This window comes from Zerene cesonia, chromosome 1, assembly GCF_012273895.1.
Source record: "Zerene cesonia ecotype Mississippi chromosome 1, Zerene_cesonia_1.1, whole genome shotgun sequence".
NCBI lineage: Eukaryota > Metazoa > Arthropoda > Insecta > Lepidoptera > Pieridae > Zerene > Zerene cesonia.
Genome location: NC_052102.1, coordinates 2,133,614 through 2,151,602, shown reverse-complemented (window position 1 = coordinate 2,151,602; position 17,989 = coordinate 2,133,614). Strand labels below are relative to the sequence as shown.

Genomic DNA, 17,989 nt, shown 5'->3' with positions numbered 1-17,989 from the left:
CATGAAAGAAAGACAAACAAATACACTTTCCCATACATATTTACATAGAACATTAATAAGAACTTTGGTTGGTTATTTTATCATTGAAAAACATAGACCGCTTATTTTTTGTTTTAACTTTAATTATTCGCCAAAAAATAGTATTATTATTCGCCAATAGATGTCAGGAAGAGTAGTAATAAATTGGGACTACTCAAACGCCTCCTATTTGTTAAAAAAGTAAGTTAAGTCGATAAAACACGAATAAAACACGAATATGACATTTTCTATTTTTTTATCTATATTTTCTTCTTTTTAACCCAACTGTCATAATGCGATAAATACAATATATTCCAGCGTAATATTAAAAGTTTTCACAGCGAAAAAGATGTCATGGTTCTCGAGGATAATATGAATCCATCCGGAATGTAATTAGGGAATTCTTTGGGCCGTTATCGACGCGTCACCGGGGTATTTGACATTTATGCCCTATTTAAGGTCGGTGGGAAAAGAGTCTGAATGGATATTAAAATTTGATAATTTATTGAACTCAAAATTAGTTATGTTTCATGTGTGTTTGAATTGATAGCTAGTTGTATATCGTCAACAGAGAACTGCGTTACAGCTCGGGTTCACGACTTTTTGTAGGGCGATTAAATATATTTTATTTATACGCACAAAATTATATACCCTCATAAGCCTTCAAAAAGGTTGTGTTAACAGACGTGTTTTTGTTATATATTATATATATCCTCTAATTTATGAAATTTAACAATTTTCATGTATATACTGTATACATTACATACATCATAGTTTTTTGCGCACAGAATAGCTGAAAATGTCCATTTTATTCCAGTTAAACGCTTACTTATGCAGTAGTATACATGTATCATTTACATTTAAACAAAAACATTTAAACCGAAAATAAAGTATTGTCTACTCAGCTCGAGCTTTGAATACAAACACGTGGCTGGCTTGATAAAATATTTACACAGTTATCATTTTATTGTAGCCTGTACGTGACACTGGTACACCACTCTTTTATTCTGCCGTTCGTTGCGTAAAAGAATAAACATTTTCACAGAATGTTAACGTTTTACAAAATGTTTTATTAGGAACGAAAAAAAAACGATCTTGGACTCGTCTATTATCAATTTATTTCATGATAACTGGCCCTTTGTGCGATTTCAAGTGGAAAAATTCTTAATTGGGCACTTGGCATTTTCCTTGAATTTTGGTTTATTCTAAAAAAAGTTGTTAAAATTATTCCTAGAAAAAAAGCTTTTGTTTGGGATATAGCAAACTGGACAGAAACAACATTTCCTATTTGATCTTGCAGAATAGACACAGACCTATGAGGCTTTAGAGGCTTTTTATGGGTTGGTACACATACATCACATCGAACTTTCTGGGACTTGAAGATTTCCTCAGGATGCTTATTAATTTCACCAATTGGAGCTATGGTAAAGTTTATGAATTAAAATTGCGCATATGTATTTATGTAAATTTATGTAAAAAACGATTAAGTTCATATTGCTTTTGCGTGAAAGAGCAACAAACACATACTCATCCTATAAATAATATTAGTAGGATTATCTCACTCTCATCTCAGCAACAATAACTTGCAAGAAATAACGAAAATAACTACTACATAAATAAATTAACAATCAGTTTTATGCTATGCCCTACGATTAATGCCTAGTGCCCACAAAATGATGAGTCTCTAAGGCATTCTAGCAATTTCCGATGATCATATTACATTCTCCAACTCCACACAATCTAGGATAATATGATAAAAAGTCAAATCTCTATAACTTGCTCCGGACACACCTCATAATGGTATACATATTCTATGGATAAAAAAAACAAACCAATTTATGTAAATAAGCCAATGAATGTTAAAACATAAATAAGTTCACATTTTTACATTCACATACTATTGTGACCAGAAAGAAGTCTTAAACCTGTAATTATGTAAATTAAACCTGTAAGTATCCACGTCGTCATTTTATATTATATTCAAGAATCAATACTCTTTAACAAAATAGAGGTTATTAATTAATTTGAACACGAACAGAAATAAGTGTCCAGTACACAAATACAAAATAACATAAATGCATAGATTCCAACCTATGCAGACACGTGAAATGAAAGATAACGCTTTTATTTAATAGAAAATATGAAAGGTTCTGAAAATAAGTAGAATAAATATATATGGATTAATTCTTACGTCATGCTCGGCTGCCTTCTTTGTCTCGGCGCTACAATATTACATCAAAACAATTGCGATATATCTTTGAACTTCTAAAAGCGCCTTTTGCAACCAACGGTAAGCGGATCGCTTATATCGATATCGTCTTTCAGAAACTAAACAGCCCACTTACGGTGAAAATGTACGATTCAAAAGTCGATTCGATTTAGACTTCTAAAAACGACTATAGCCAGCTGGCGCCAGTCGGACCACCAGTACCAATTACTATCACCAGTAACAAACCCAACAAACCACTAATATGGCGTCAAGTGCGAGGTAACGTCATTTTGTAACAAAAGTACCAATCAATGCTTTATTCAAAGACATTTCCTCTTGAATTCCTTTTAAAATTTCGTACAGAATTGCGGCACACGATGAAAGAGACTATCAGATCCGCTCGGCTTCACCACAAAAAGGCTACGTGAGCTGATAAAATTAACGGAGCGCGTTTCATGATTTACGTTTTGGTTCTTATCGTTTTCACTATAAATCATGAATCGTTAAAATTGAGGAAGAAAAATGAAGATTATGATAAATTTTATTGTAAGGCGCAAAGATTTTGGTAGGTACAATTATATAGAAGAGAGAGAAGATTATATTCTAGAACTTGTACACAACAAGCATAATTATAGATTATGATATGATTAAGATATTTGCGATTGATTGAATTTTGATTGATTACTCTAGAACGTATGAATGTTGAATGGGATATAAACAGACTTTCGGATTAATAGAAACCTAAATACAAGAGATATGTAGGTTTTTATTAATATTCGAATAGAATCTATACCAATATTATAAAGCTGAAAAGTTTGTTTGTTTGAACGCACTAATCTCAGAAACTACTGGTCCGATTTGAAAATTTCTCACATTGTTAGATAGCCTATTTATTGAGGAAGGCTATATGGACCACGGGCGAAGACGGGGTGGACCGCTGATATACAATCAGTTGCTCAAGAGCGTGCGGTCCATAGCTTCAAAGAGAAGCATCTCGGAGGAAGGCTAGGATGACGTTTTCTTGACTTGCTTTCTTTCTTGAAAGCTTGACGGATGGAGCGAGCAGACGAGAGATGACGAGAAGAGCTCTCTCTCAAGAGCCATAAAGATTTGTCATTGTGTTCTGTTAACGTCAACCCATGGCCTGACCAATCACTGAGGCCAGTGCCACGTGTCCTAGTAGTCCCGCAGGTTCATGTGCTATGAAGGATAACCTAGTGAACATTTTCAACTGAACCGTAACGTTCTGAAGCCACGATGATCATGATGACTTTCTTTTTTCCTTTGATCATGAACTGCGGAGAACGTTCAGTGGTCTCACATGATCTACGGCAGCACTAAAATCTTTTCAACGGTTGTGGTAACAACGTTCATGATAAGTTTGTACTGCTCCAAGTATCAAACAGCAAAGGTGGCTTGGAGGAAAGACCGAAAGACCGTAGAAAATTTGGAGACTTTGTAGTACTTTGTCTAGAGAATAAAGATAAGGTGTAGCGTTGGAGTAAGTGGGTGATCTGTATAAGCAAACGATACTGCAGGTTTATAGATAGCACTAGACAGTTTCCATCCACCATGTGAGGTTCGTCGCACAAGGTATTCAAGCCTCTTCTTACATGCCATCATTCTGGTTTAGGTTGTGCCCTGAGTAAAGCATGTCGTAATGCGTCATTGTAGGTGGAGAACTCTCACAGTTCGTCCAGCACACGGTGAGAACGATGACATCGACTTGCATATCCAAAGTGCTAATGTAAGCAATAAGTTGGTCAAAATTACAATTGATACTTCTAATATTAGCTGTAAGAATTGTGAAGCCTCGCTTTACTAAGCGAAGTATACCATTTGAAACCATACCGTTATTCAGAATAAGTATTGACGTCTATACAAGATGGTTTTGTATAATTTTCCAAGTCCATATTGATATTGTTAATTAAGACATTGAATGTTAAAAATAATATAAGATAAATGTCTCTAGACTAAGTGCATCCAAAATATGTTTACTTAGAGATGTTGTTTGTTTACATTCGTCACGAAATGAAAACATTACAAGATTACACGCCTGTTATAAATTTATATAAATATATGTGTGTGTAAGTTTTTGATAAACGATTATTTGAAGGCGCAAAAAATTTAAATTATATCTTGTATTGTAAGTTTTATATAGAAAATAAGTTTTATTAATTATGCTGTCATGTGTAATTGGGTTTTTGTATGAGTTTTGATTGTGTTTAAATTGAATTTTATACGAGCTTGGGTTGATAGGAGTTGGCTTTTATTAAATTAATTACTATTTTATTAACTAAAAATAATACAAAAAACAAAAGCAAGAATGAAATGGAGGAAAAAATCAAAACTAAAACTAGTCATATATTACTTTTATGCTGGCGGAGTTGATCTTCATTCTTTATTAGTATGTGAGGTACTCCTCCTTTTTGGCGTAAGTAAATTGTTCCATTTGTCATCAAACAGAAGGCATATCCTTCAGATCTAGCAATTTCCCACGTATAGTAGAACAAGCGTCTGTCTAGTGGGGTGAGATAATCCGATATATAGACTGGAGAAGGCTTTCCCTTGTACTTTCCCCAAAGTGGCTGGAATTAATTTTTGTACTTCCTGTCTGCTTATTAAATTTCTTGATGGCGTCTAAGACTGTTCTTGGATTGGGTATCCGAAAACTCCACAATTACAGATGATTCATGGACTTCTTTGCGGCTTGGAAGACGATAGATGTCCCGTATGTTATGATACAAAGATTTTAATGAGAGAGTGTTGAGTAAGTTTTCTGCGTTGAATAATAAATCATTCTTTTTTTCATTCAACTTTTTAGGCATTTTCCTTATTTCAATACTAGTTTTTCGATTGAATCTTTCCGAATTATTAATCCTATCGTTTATGTTACTTAGTCTGATATCTAGATTCTTGGATTCGTTTTTTATCGCTTTTATTTGAACACTAAGTCTTCTATTTTTTCAGATAAAAAGTTTATGGACACCTCGATGTCCTTATTATTATTTTTTACGGAAGTTATGTTTATGTCAAGATCAGAAATGGTTTTTTCCAGCTTATCCAGGCGATAATTTTGATTATTTGACAATTTCTTGAACAGTTCAATGAGCATATTATCATGACAAACGTCTTCTATGTAATATTCGACTCAAATACGCCTTCTTCAGAAGTTAGATTTAGTTGTGGTTCCGGCCGGGAGGTTAGATTTAGTTGGTTATTTTCAGGCGGTGGTGAACGATACATGTTTTGATAAATATCTTTTAACCATGCAGTGGTAGATAGTAATTAATAAATAAAGAAGGTAGGAAAGTTAATAATTCTTCGGTCAGTGCTTCTCTGTCGCTCGCGTCACGTGGAGTGGTCGATGCTTCTCTGTCACTCGTGATAAGTGATGAGTGGGATAGTCTCAAATCCACAGTAACGAGTTGCTTCAAGTGTAAAAGAGATGTAACGATAATATTACTCACTGCGGATCAGCGGTATCAGGGTCACACGCAGCGTGGAGATTCAATTCTTACTTGTACTAACGTATGCTTCCCCATTTATTTGTTGTAGAATATTGTATGTAACACAAATTTGTAGTTTTAATTAATATACACGTCCACAGGTCTTTGCGTCTGGCAGGGGAAGGGGGAATAATAAAACAAGTCTCACTGCTCCGGAGTATTGTTCTTGTTTTTTATTTACCATTATTTGTCGTTGAGACAGAATAACATCCCATTGTCACGCGTAACGCTAGCACCCACTTTGGGAAACATAGACAATATTTGTTGACAAGACCGCAAGTCGCATGCGATAACCCATCTGTTGCGCATAAAATATATCTACGGTAAGATTAAGCTGAATGCTCAATGCAAAATGCGAGTGACCCGTCGATAAACCATCGTGATCAAGACATGACTTTATATCGCATCCTATTGCATCAACTAGTGTGTTTACAAAAAACTTATTCACATGTTCCAATATTGACCGCCAAGTGACATACGAAGTGACGGACGGCCTTGGACATTGTTCATAGTGCATTGAACGTTATATTTGCATAATGTAAACTTGTCAAATGTGACTTTGTATGCACGATACCAAGCGCATATCTATTATCACGAACATGTACCTATTTTCGTAACTCTATGAACACTACGTTGCTGATAAAATACACTAAGCTATGATGATTATCTTCTACGAATTCTTGCTCTCAACAAACCGTGACGACAAGAAAACTTCACAATGTTGTCGGTGGTCAGTAGAAATTTCTCTTCTAGTCTCGAACCTTATACTTCGTTTCAATTCTTTTGCAATATTTGTTACTTAGCCTCCCTGAAAGAAATCTAGTAAGAGGAACTAAGTTGAAACTCAGAGTAACATTGCAAGACTCATACACCTTGATATTCATTTTCTGACACCTCTCGAACTAGTTCTACATATTTCCTACTATTCTATTGTGATTGTGAGCCACAGGAAGTAAATAAAAATAAACATATTTGATAAATCATTTCATTTGACAGGTGTTCAAATATATTCGCGATAAACTAGTAGACGGCGTGTCCCGAGTTAGTTTAAATGTAAAGAATAACAATCACGACCTGTCGATTGACATTAGAATTTGGGACATCGTGTTCTGTCCCCGCCGCTTATCTTGTGTCTCTCAATGAGTAATGGCTCTTGTAAAAGACAAGTAACTTTGAATGTCCTCTTCATTGGGACTATTATTTTCTTCTCTGGCGATCAGCAAAGGGGTTAAAAAAAACTTTAACCAATGACTAACGTGCTGAGAGCAATAGTGATGAAAGTGTCCAAACTTGCATTCAGCAACCGAGGGCCTCGCGAACGCTCTAACCTCGTTAGGGTTATAATTCTTCAGGTGACATAAGCAGGAATGGTATCGATAGTCCGAACACACGTTTAGATGAACGTGCATTCTCACAAAGTTATCTACCTTTGATACGCTGGTGAACTCGTCCATCTCTAGCGGCATTATCGTATCGAATATCGGTAACAGAGATTCAAAATTGATGAGGATACATTCTTCATTTTTTCTCCACGGGTTGTAGTTATATTTAATGCTCAATTTCTTTCCGTTGATGAAAGGGATTTCAGCAATACGAGTGGATAATTCGCGTTTTCGGAAATTCATCACGATGATACGAGACACTGAACTTTGGCCTTTGTTCTAATGGCGCGACAGACTGAGCGCGTCCGAACGTTAGACGATCAAAACAACTACTGACATTCCATGTAATCCTACGTCATAACTTTAATAATATTCATGATACCGAATCAGCACGCGCTATCACACAAGACGTTATTGTCGATTTCGCGCGTGTCTTTATCACCTCCATCCGATGCTCCATTTCGAAGTTATACCCCGTACGCTCTTGTATCTGGCTCACTGATTGTAATATAGAAGTCTAAAATTTATAAACACACGCAACGAAAATAGAATAGTAAAACAAAATGCTTAAGGGCACCGAAATTCATTATTCAAACCTAAACAATTTATTATTTAAAACTTTACACACAATTTAATTGGCTTAATTCAAATCATTGAACATTTTTAATCTCGCGTAATCAATGTGTAAACATCACGTCCTCTATTTATTCAAACCTAAGCCGCAGTTTGATTTCGCGAAATTAAAACAGACGCAATCAATCTGCCCGTGAGGTAACCATAGAAACGTTTGAGATTCTCTCCCACAAATTATATTTAATTTTCTAATATACTTTGGTAAATGCTGTGACACGCGATATTAAATTCCAACCGGTATACAAGGGCGAATAAGTTGTAAGGGTCGGAATTCGGTTGCTTTACCCTAAAGCGGTTTTGTATTTCATATTTATTTTATACTAATGGTCTTCTCTTGGCTTGCGAAATTAATTGTAGGTTCGCAAAATAGATTTGGTATAGAAGCTATTATCATACGATTTCATACGAGTCTACTTATAAAATACAGAAAATATACTGTTTTGGATGACCATTCTTCTATACCACATTATAGTAATTAGAAGGTAATATTTAAATACGATTTCTTCGGATATTTATGGATATGATTTCCCGGCTATTTAATATGTTTTGCATACCTATTGGTATAAGACGTATGGTGTTTTGTCAAAAAAGTGATTTAGTTTTGATATGGGAAAATTTAAATATAATTTATAATGTAAAAACATCAGACCATCGACCAACTGCTTTACCGACTAAGACAACAAATAAATATAATTAGTTCTTCATATTATCATTATCATAAGAGAGGTGAAATATATCGTATCTTGTAAATATTTGCGATACAAAAAAACGGGTTTATTAGTCGACATATTGGTTAACAATATTAAGAAATTAGGCAATTCTATTTACATAGACAAATCTTCCAAAAATAATCCTCGAGCAAGAAAAGATCCTGGTCCACTATACTTCAAACAAATAATATAAAAGAATAAAGAATAACGAATAAATAATCTAAACGAATACCTACGTTCTTTGTAAAACCCTGACGTTACGGTACGATTTTATGATCCTGAAGTGTGCTCTTATCGTAAAAGTTTATTCAATAAAAGAAAATCATAACCAATTGTGAACCTTTCTATATTTATTGCTCAAGTTTTATCGCAGATGAAGTTTAGGAAATATACGCCCAAGTTCGGGTTTTATGACGACACAAACGACAGCTGTTTGAGATTAAGGTGTTTAATATCACTTCACCTAAACTGAAAATGCAGGTGGCGTATTCAATCGGTGTAATGAATATTTTTGATGTAGACTTATTAATATTACGTGAATAGAGCTCTCTTGCAATGGCTGGTCTTAAATCGGGGGATTTATGTGGATTTTTCGTTCTTTCATTTTTTCTTTCTAAAGAAGGATTTATTTTTGCGATTTGCGAAATACGAATCGTAAATAATGTTGTCATTTATATTATGTTTATATAAAATTGTAGCATTAAGACAAAAGAGTTACAGACAGGTAAATTATATTAAACGATTTTGAGGTTGTATTTGTGCAAACAATATATTTACAACGCGAAGAAGCCAGAATTCGTATACTTATAATAATGCTCCAATTATTATAACATTTTCATTCTAAACCAATATTGCAACCCCTAACTACAGATAATAGAATACTATACTAGTCCTACGGTTATACTATCGGTATTTTAACTTCATATTATCGGTGGAAAACGTGCTTGGATCATGGCGTACGCTCGGCATGCAACAGTCGCGAATATGCCGAAGGGACGAATGGACGCTACGATGTAATTAAAAAGTCACTGCTCGTTTTTTTTTTAATGAAAATAAGAACAAGTACATATTTCATATATGTTGGCATTGGTTTCTATAAACCTATCGTATCCTATTCTTCTAATCCTACTAATATTATAAATGCGAAAGTTTGTAAGGATGCGAGTGTGTTTGTTGCTCTTTCACGCAAAAACTACTGAACTGTAACATGTATTAACAATGAAATTTGGTACGCAGATAGCTGGACAGCTGGAATAATATATAGGCAAATTTTTATCCCGATATTCTTACGGGATACGGACTTAAGCGGGTGAAACCGCGGGGCGCAGCTAGTGTTAGATATATTATTACCGTGCTAGTACAATGGACCTATTGATCTATGGAGAAACCTGATATTATGTAATTTGTCTATTTTAATTTATATATATTATGTCCTCGATTTCATTTTCTTAATTAAATTGGTAAAAATAATTTTAAAAGAACGCTGTTCTTACATAAGGTGTAATTTTATAATAATACCGATCAAATATACAAGGAATGTCAAATATTTTCCTGACTATAAAATCCAAATAAGGAGATTTCAATAACATATAATAAAACAATATTGTGCTGATATAACACATACTTCCATAAATAATCTTGCTGCAATTACAAGAAACGCTGTTCGTTAGTGATATAATTGAACCTGTGACTGTTGTGTTAAAACAGTGCGTGTAATTAATTCAAATAATATCAACCCACTACACAATAATTCGTTTTACATTTCGTAAGTAAACTTTGCTCTTAAAATTTTGTCAGGCGTTCGAAAATTGAGCGTAATCAGCATTTACGCCCGACCCTTACTTGAATTAAAATGAAGTAGTGTTTCATTTTCCAATAAATTCATGTCATTATATGACAATAAATGTTTTCGATCTACGAAATACAAAGTCGTCATACAAAACAATACGTATTATTTAATATTTATGACTTATTATATACATATCGAAATCAATAGCACTACTTAAAAGGGAAAGTTATAAAATAAAATAATAGAAAAGCTATCATTAGTGAAACGAAAATCCTCACCAATAAAGAAAAGCTCACTTCCCTAAACTCAATCTGAGAAATGACAGAACGGAGTCGTCTCCACAAAACCTTAAGCATTGTGGTTGAGATTAATAGACATTTTAAAAACCTCGGCCATTTATATCGCAGATGAACACGAAAGTTCTTTTAGCTAATGCGCTTAAAAAGATTTCGCAAAGCCAACATAATCGATCAAGCTGAGAATGGTGAATTGTTCAAAGCGATTACAAAACAAATTATTTGTAAGTATAGGCTAAGTCCACGCCTATTGTGGGAGTCGAGCACGCTTCGGCACGAATTGTGCCAGCTCGCACCTGGGAAGTACCACACCCCCACAGAAAACCGGCGTGAAATAATAGCTTCCTATTATATTTCGTACGGTGAGTGGGGGAGCCGGAGGCCTATTTCCTTCTGCTCGCCCTTCCCAGTCCATTTCTTCTTTCCAGTTATCAATCCTTTCCTTATCCCTTATCCCTTTAAAACGGGCAACGCATTCTCAGAGGTCTGAGCCTCTGCGAATATTCATGAGCGGTGGTGATCGTTTACCATCAGGCGAAACACCAGCTCAGTTGTCCGGTATGACATAAAAATAATAGATACTAAGTATCTTTCGACAGTTTAGCTTAGTCATTATTTAACTGTGGCCATATAAATTCGGAGAAGTAATGTATTACTGCGTATTTGTACCGGATAGATAAATTGTACACTGTTTCTCCCTTCCGTTACTTTGTGAAGGAGGCAATCCTTTCAAGTATACCTTTTCAAGGAATCTTCGGTGGTCAAACTGAACCCGTATGTTGAGATGCTTGGAGGTAAAAACTGGTAAGCTAAAAACTATTGAGCAAGTATTTACAAACTGTATCGAAGTAAAACGTATAGATAGTACTTTCATATAGACTAGCTTACTATATTTTAATTTAGTTATGGATTAGATTGAATATCATATTTATAACTGTCATATAAACTAGCTGTTCGCCCTGGTTTCACCCGTGGTACATGTCTATGTCACTCAGTGTAATTGCAGCTTTCTAATAGTAAAAGAAATGAAAGAATTTTTGAAATCGGTCCAGCCGTTCACGCGTGATAGCGTGTCCAAGGGAAATAGAGATTAATTTTATACATATCAATGAATCATATATATTATTGTACGTCATAAGTTTTAACTGTAAGAAGTCATCGATAATTGTAATTATAGTATCCTTAAAAATTGTACCATTTGTGTGTGAGTCAAAATTTTGTTTTAAATTATATCTGGCTTCTTTGTTTGTTGCTGTGTACTTAAGAATAAATAACCTAAATCATTGATTATGTATGACATTTCATTAAAAAGCAAAATAAAATACGATCAACAGATTAATCAATGAACACTGCATTTCATTTGTTACAAGTCTGGCTGATATTTCTGAACGAAATTGAAAACTAAATCCTTCACAACTACTCGAGCGAAAGTTTTATCTTCCATTCGGAGTATATTTGAGCGAACAATATTGTTCCTATTGGCTGTAAATCTCAGCTACGATACAAGAGGGAGGGCGCTCGTGTAGTAAGGGATACATTTGCACGGGCGTTTACGGTGTTTTATACGCGTTTATTTATTACTATGAAATACAATATACACAGTGCCCCATATCAATGGAACTTATAGCTTTTCATAAGCACAAGGTGAAAAAAACGAAACGACAAAAAATATTCATTTGATTTATTTTCTTTAACATGTTTACATTCCTAGATTTGCGCAGCAGACATATACCGCTAATGCACGCATGGTGTACATATTACGATACGTATTACCATAGATAACATAATACTATATTAGTATTACTACGTAAATAATTACCACGTCAGTATAGTGCGGATAGCAAAGGCCAGCGCGTTTTCAGTCAGCGATGCACAACTACTTATAAGAATTTACTGAAAAGATAAATAAACTCGTGGGAGATTTATGGGTATTTTTGCGTAATCATTACGAACAATTATATTTAGAATAATGGTTAAATATTATTCTATAATTTGGACAGGATGACTCATTTTCGCAGGAAGTCTTTCTGTGGAAAAGAGAAAACCTTTGACAGTCTACATTTACCCATATAACAGAGTATCGCATATTTTTGATACAATTAATAGTGATGGATATAAATAATGAACATAACGCTTTGTATGTAAGTGACCTTATCTCAACAGTAGAAAAGTTACAAGTGGGACGTTCGCACTTCAAGCGTTAGGTAGCGTTACACAAACGGTGCGTTTATTACCTTCTATATTTAAATGCTTTTTTCTTTCTTTTTTCCCTTTTTTATTATTCATATGTCTATATAACTACATATACATAAGAAAATATAGACAGAAATGATGAGCAAATTATTTTTTCGAGTAGTTTTTGTGTTTGATTTTACACGAGTATTTTACATTTTGAAATTAAAGACGTGGTGACCACGCTCGCTGTAAAGTGTTTGAAACGTCGAGTTAATAATATAATCATCAAAATCGCGCTTCAAATCCGGTAAAAAGTCCTTAATTTCTAAACATTTTTTCGAGATTTTATTTAATTATAAGTATTTTGCTTTGTTGTATTGTTGTAAAATAAGTATCAGTGGTTAGTATTTAGCTACGTGTGATTTATAAAATCCTTTACATTACCTATATTCTTTCCTACATTTGTCGATGAAACTATAAAGGATACCGTATTGTATGTTATAATAAAAAAAGTGAAGTCCCGTGTCCCCTACTGGGGTATGGGGCAGATGATATACATCTATTTCACTGATCAATTTTCTTTATGGACAAGTAGGTGATCAGTCTTCTGTGTCCTGCCAGACCGAGACATTTTTTTTATTGTCCCCACCGGGAATCGAACTTAGGACCTCTCGGTTCTACGCTCACGCGTTTACCACTATACCAAGGAGGCGGTCATATGTTATAACATGGCATTCTAAAAGATTGACAGTCCCGAGGCTTTCCTCGTATTGTTCCGTTATCCGGATTTCCAGCATAACAACTATTCTATGTCCTTTCTTGGGTCTCAAGCTATTTTTGTGCCAAGTTTCATTCTGATCGGTTAAGTGGTTTCGACGCTAAGATCATATTGACCGAAAGACAGATCTAATTCCATATTTATAAAATATAAATAGGAATTGGGATGGCGAAACATCATCTTCATACTAACGAAAAATTATAATTACCATGTCATACAACTTCACGGTATAGAGAAAGGGGTTTTACCTCTAATTTACGCGAAGCCGGAAACAAAAGCTACTAATTTTTTTTTTTTTTTTTTCATGTCATAGCGGGCAACTAAGCTGGTGGTTCGCCCGATGGTAAGCGATCACCACCGCCCATGAACATTCGTAAAGGTGGCTCTGCGAATGCGCTGCCCGCTTTTATGGGGTAAGTGAAAAGGAAAGGATTAATGACAGGAAAGAAGGAATGGACTGGGAAGGGTAAGGAAAAGGAAATAGGCCTCCGGCTCCCCCACTCACCGTACGAAACACAGTGGCATGCCACTGTTTCACGCCGGTTTTCTGTGGGGGTGTGGTACTTCCCCGGTGCGAGCTGGCCCAATTCGTGAGGAAGCGTGCTCGACTCCCACAATAAATAATATTATAACGAAAGAAACACATTTAAAATCGGTTAAAAAGTACGAAACTTCTTTTGTGCAAAATTTCTATATAGCACTCAATATCACACATCATAAAGAAAATCTTCGTGAACAATTTTTAGGCCACAGATTCATCACTTTCAACATTGATATATCGGCTTTGAAATTATACACATTATACGTTTTATGCAGAAATTCTTTAGAAAAAAATCTCTAACGTGGTCCTGATTTTACCGATTCTCGGCCAACTTTAGATTATAAAGTATATTGTTTATTTGCATAGATATACATTGGTATTGAACATGTTCATCATAGATTAACATAGATATACAAAATTGATTCATATTGTACGCTTTGGCACGACTTGGACCAGTTCGCACCGGGAAAGTACCACACCCCCACAGAAGACCGGCGTGAAATAGCATTCTGCTGTGTTTCGTTAGGTGAGTGGGGGAGCCGGAGGCTCATATACTTTTCCTTACCCATCCCAGTCATTTCCTTTATTCCTCTCGCCAATCCTTCCTTAATCCCTTCCCAATTTAAAGTCTTTACATTTGTAGAGGCGTCAGTTCTGCAATGGACCTTATGCCTCTCCAAATATTCATGGGTGGTGGTAGCGCTTACACCAGCTCCATTGCCGACTGTGACATAAAAAAGGATGATATGAAGCAATAAAGACATGTTCTATTTGAAATATAGAAGAAAATGGTGGATTTCGGTCTTAGCTTTTAGTAGGGACTTGCAGTGATAACGTAGAGGATATGTGAAATAGGTGAAAAAAGGAAAATAAAAAGTTTGTTTGAAATGGGACAAAATGGAACGAAGAATGGTGATAATGATTATATTAACTTAATAGGATATCAGCAGAGTGTAGAGAGTACATAAAAAAGGTCTACTACCTCAGTACTGGACAATAATTTACCTTGTTATGTTTTTAGTGGACCTTTCATTAAATTGAAAATTGTCATTATTTTTAACTGGCTGTTGCGCGCTATTTCGCTCGAGTGGATATAACTTTTCAACCGATTAAAAAAAGGTCACCAAACCATTACTCTATTGGGTGAACCGATTTTTATCATTTTTTATGTATGGACTGAGTAGAATAAGTACTAAATAAAAATTAATATCTCTGCAACACTAAGGAAAGACGAACCAAATTATAAATCGCAAGATCTGTAAATCGAAAGATTCCCACCGACAAGCGGCTTGACGCACCAATTAAAAATAACATTGTTTCAATTCTATTGCTTTAATAGCCTTAATTAATATCATCATATGTCTCCCTTATACAGACACTTGTTTCATAACATGTTTACAGATAACATGCAGCCGCTTCATAAGTTATAACATATTATGAGGTATAAATAATTTCTATGCGATGAATTATTCACAAGAACGGTTGGCTTATCTCCGTCACATTAATGCAACCTCATTATGATACGTCAGAGGCATCGTTATAGGATATTTTATAATGTATAGAAAATATGAACATCGCAATAATTGAATATTATTACAGATACATACGTTAGAATACGTTTGTCTAGTAATAAGCACTTGTGACTGAATGCTTTTGTTAAAAATAGAATGAATTAACGCTAAAATTAGTTTAACTTTGTTAGGGTCCGATTCGTCATGCTTGTTATGTAAATGATAAAACTGATTAGCATAATAATAATTTTATGTATATTTTATATTTAAATGCAATCTTGCTTTAAAAACTTGTTATTTGTTTCTCGTCCTGCCTATACGTTTATTATGCTTGTTACCTTTGCCTGGAAGAGATTTCTTCTAGATGATAAGGCCGCCCAACAAATTGTACTTATTTTTTTTAGCACATGTATTTTTTAAGTTTGCTTTTTTGGTCAATTTTTAAAAGAATAAATAAACATACAAAATAACTCAAAATGGAGACCCTTCGTTACATGGTGCAGTTCTTTAAATGTAGGTAGATTTTTTGCTTCTTGCTAAATAAATGGGTAAAATAAAACATACATTTTTTTTTTATCTATTTATTAAAAAAAATAACATTTTTCCACACATATTTCAAGGATTCAACACTATTTATAATATTTTTTTCATTAAAATTTAACAGCATTTAAGTTCAAATAAAAATATATAATCATGCTTTATAATTACAGTATGATTGTATTTTTATTTGGTACATACGGAGTTTACCGAAACGTAATCAAACGGATCAAAACCAATGTCTAGTAAAACCGCCGATAGCCGTAGGGAGCAGTGTAGCCATAAACTCCATACCGCGAGAAAGCATATGGTGTGTAAGGTCCATACGCATAGGGATATGAAGCAATGGCTGCAGGTGAGAGGGGAGCGGCAAACGGCGCAAACACAGCAGGGTCCTTCCGCACAAGAGCGTTGAAGCCCTCAGAACCAGCGGTGTAGTCCACCGTCCGCCGTGTTCCATCAGATTCTAGAAGGCCGTATTGTCCTTGCACCCGGTCGCCTGCCCGGGTCTCGAACTGGTGTTTGAAGTCCCCAGTGTAAGGGTCTGCTACTTCATACGCGAAGCTGGAGACATCAGCGCTGGCTACGGCCAATACAGCGAATAGGATGATGATCTGAAATTGGATCCGTCAATTATTCTTATGAAATTACTAAATTATTATGATCATTGTGAAGTTCTATTACCATTTCAAAGCTTTTTACCGTGCTTTTTTTTAGCTTCATCTGTGTGTTTGTTCACGTTTGTATGTACTTTTTGGCTGACTTTACACGGACAGATTTAATTCAAATTTGGTACACTTATAACGGTTCGGTAACAATGCAATAATTTAATGAGTTCATCTTATGATTAGGATTGGTAGAATTAAATAATTTCCTTACGTGTACTCTGTATAAGAGCAGTTCTGTTTAATATTTATGTTGATAATTAATTGTTCCTATGTATTTAAGAAATAATTAAAACAACCTAACATGTCCATTGTGATTGTTTTTTATATTGCTTAAATTATTAGTTGGATATTAAACTACATATTTTGAAAATTCTATCTAACCGACAGTCCAAATCTTTACATGTCAAAATAGAATATTGTGCACCGATAAAAATATATACCACTAGCTGCGCCCCACGGTTTCACCCGCGTAAGTCCATATCCCGTACGAATATCGGGTTAAAAAGTTGCTTATATGTTATTCCAGTTGTCCAGCTAGACAACTGACGTACCGAAATTTCATTGCAATCGGTTTAGTAGATTTTGCGTGAAAGAGCAACAAGCACACACACATCCTTACAAACTTTCGCATTTATAATATTAGTAGGATTATGATAATGATAGGAAGAAAGAACAATTTTGTCAAACACTTTCAAAACGACGCGGGCTCGAATCCCGCCTCGTGATCAATTTTTTTCTATTCTTTCAAAATTTATCATTTATAAAGCATAAATGCTATAAAAATAAAAATTAAACTTTCAATTTAATATTCTAAGATAAATAATAATAAATGTAATTGTATTACCGCTTACCTTCATGTTGCCTTACAACTTGTGACTTCGTCGGTGAGTGTGCTTTGTCATCAACTTTCGGTTGTTTTTATATTAACAATATATGTTCCAGTTTGAGCGAAATGGAGGAAACGCGCAAATGTCAAGTTCCCGAGACGCGTGTTATTTTTTTTTTAGTTAATTACGTGAATTCGTAAACAAATTCTCGAGCAAAAGTTATTGGCATTTAATCAGTTATTTTTGTTCTTCCGAGCTAACCTTCAAGACTATGCAATCGATATAATACAAATAATAAAGCGTAATTTTATCGTAATCTGTTATAACATAATACTGTATCTGACTGCCTGTTCTTCATGCCTTAATCACGTAACCGATTAGGTTGAAATTTTGTTCGAAGATAGTT

General features: G+C 34.6%; 1 protein-coding gene across 1 annotated transcript; it reads right to left on the bottom strand.

Moving 5' to 3' along the window:
- Positions 1-16,245: 16,245 nt before the first annotated feature.
- LOC119831553 (larval/pupal rigid cuticle protein 66-like) lies at positions 16,246-17,663 on the bottom strand. Its single transcript, XM_038354965.1, has 2 exons — positions 17,608-17,663; positions 16,246-16,702 (listed from the first exon to the last, which is right to left on the bottom strand). Exons 1-2 carry the CDS (start codon positions 17,611-17,613, stop codon positions 16,331-16,333), a joined length of 378 nt encoding a protein of 125 aa, XP_038210893.1. The 5' UTR covers positions 17,614-17,663; the 3' UTR covers positions 16,246-16,330.
- Between the last annotated feature and the right edge of the window lie 326 nt (positions 17,664-17,989).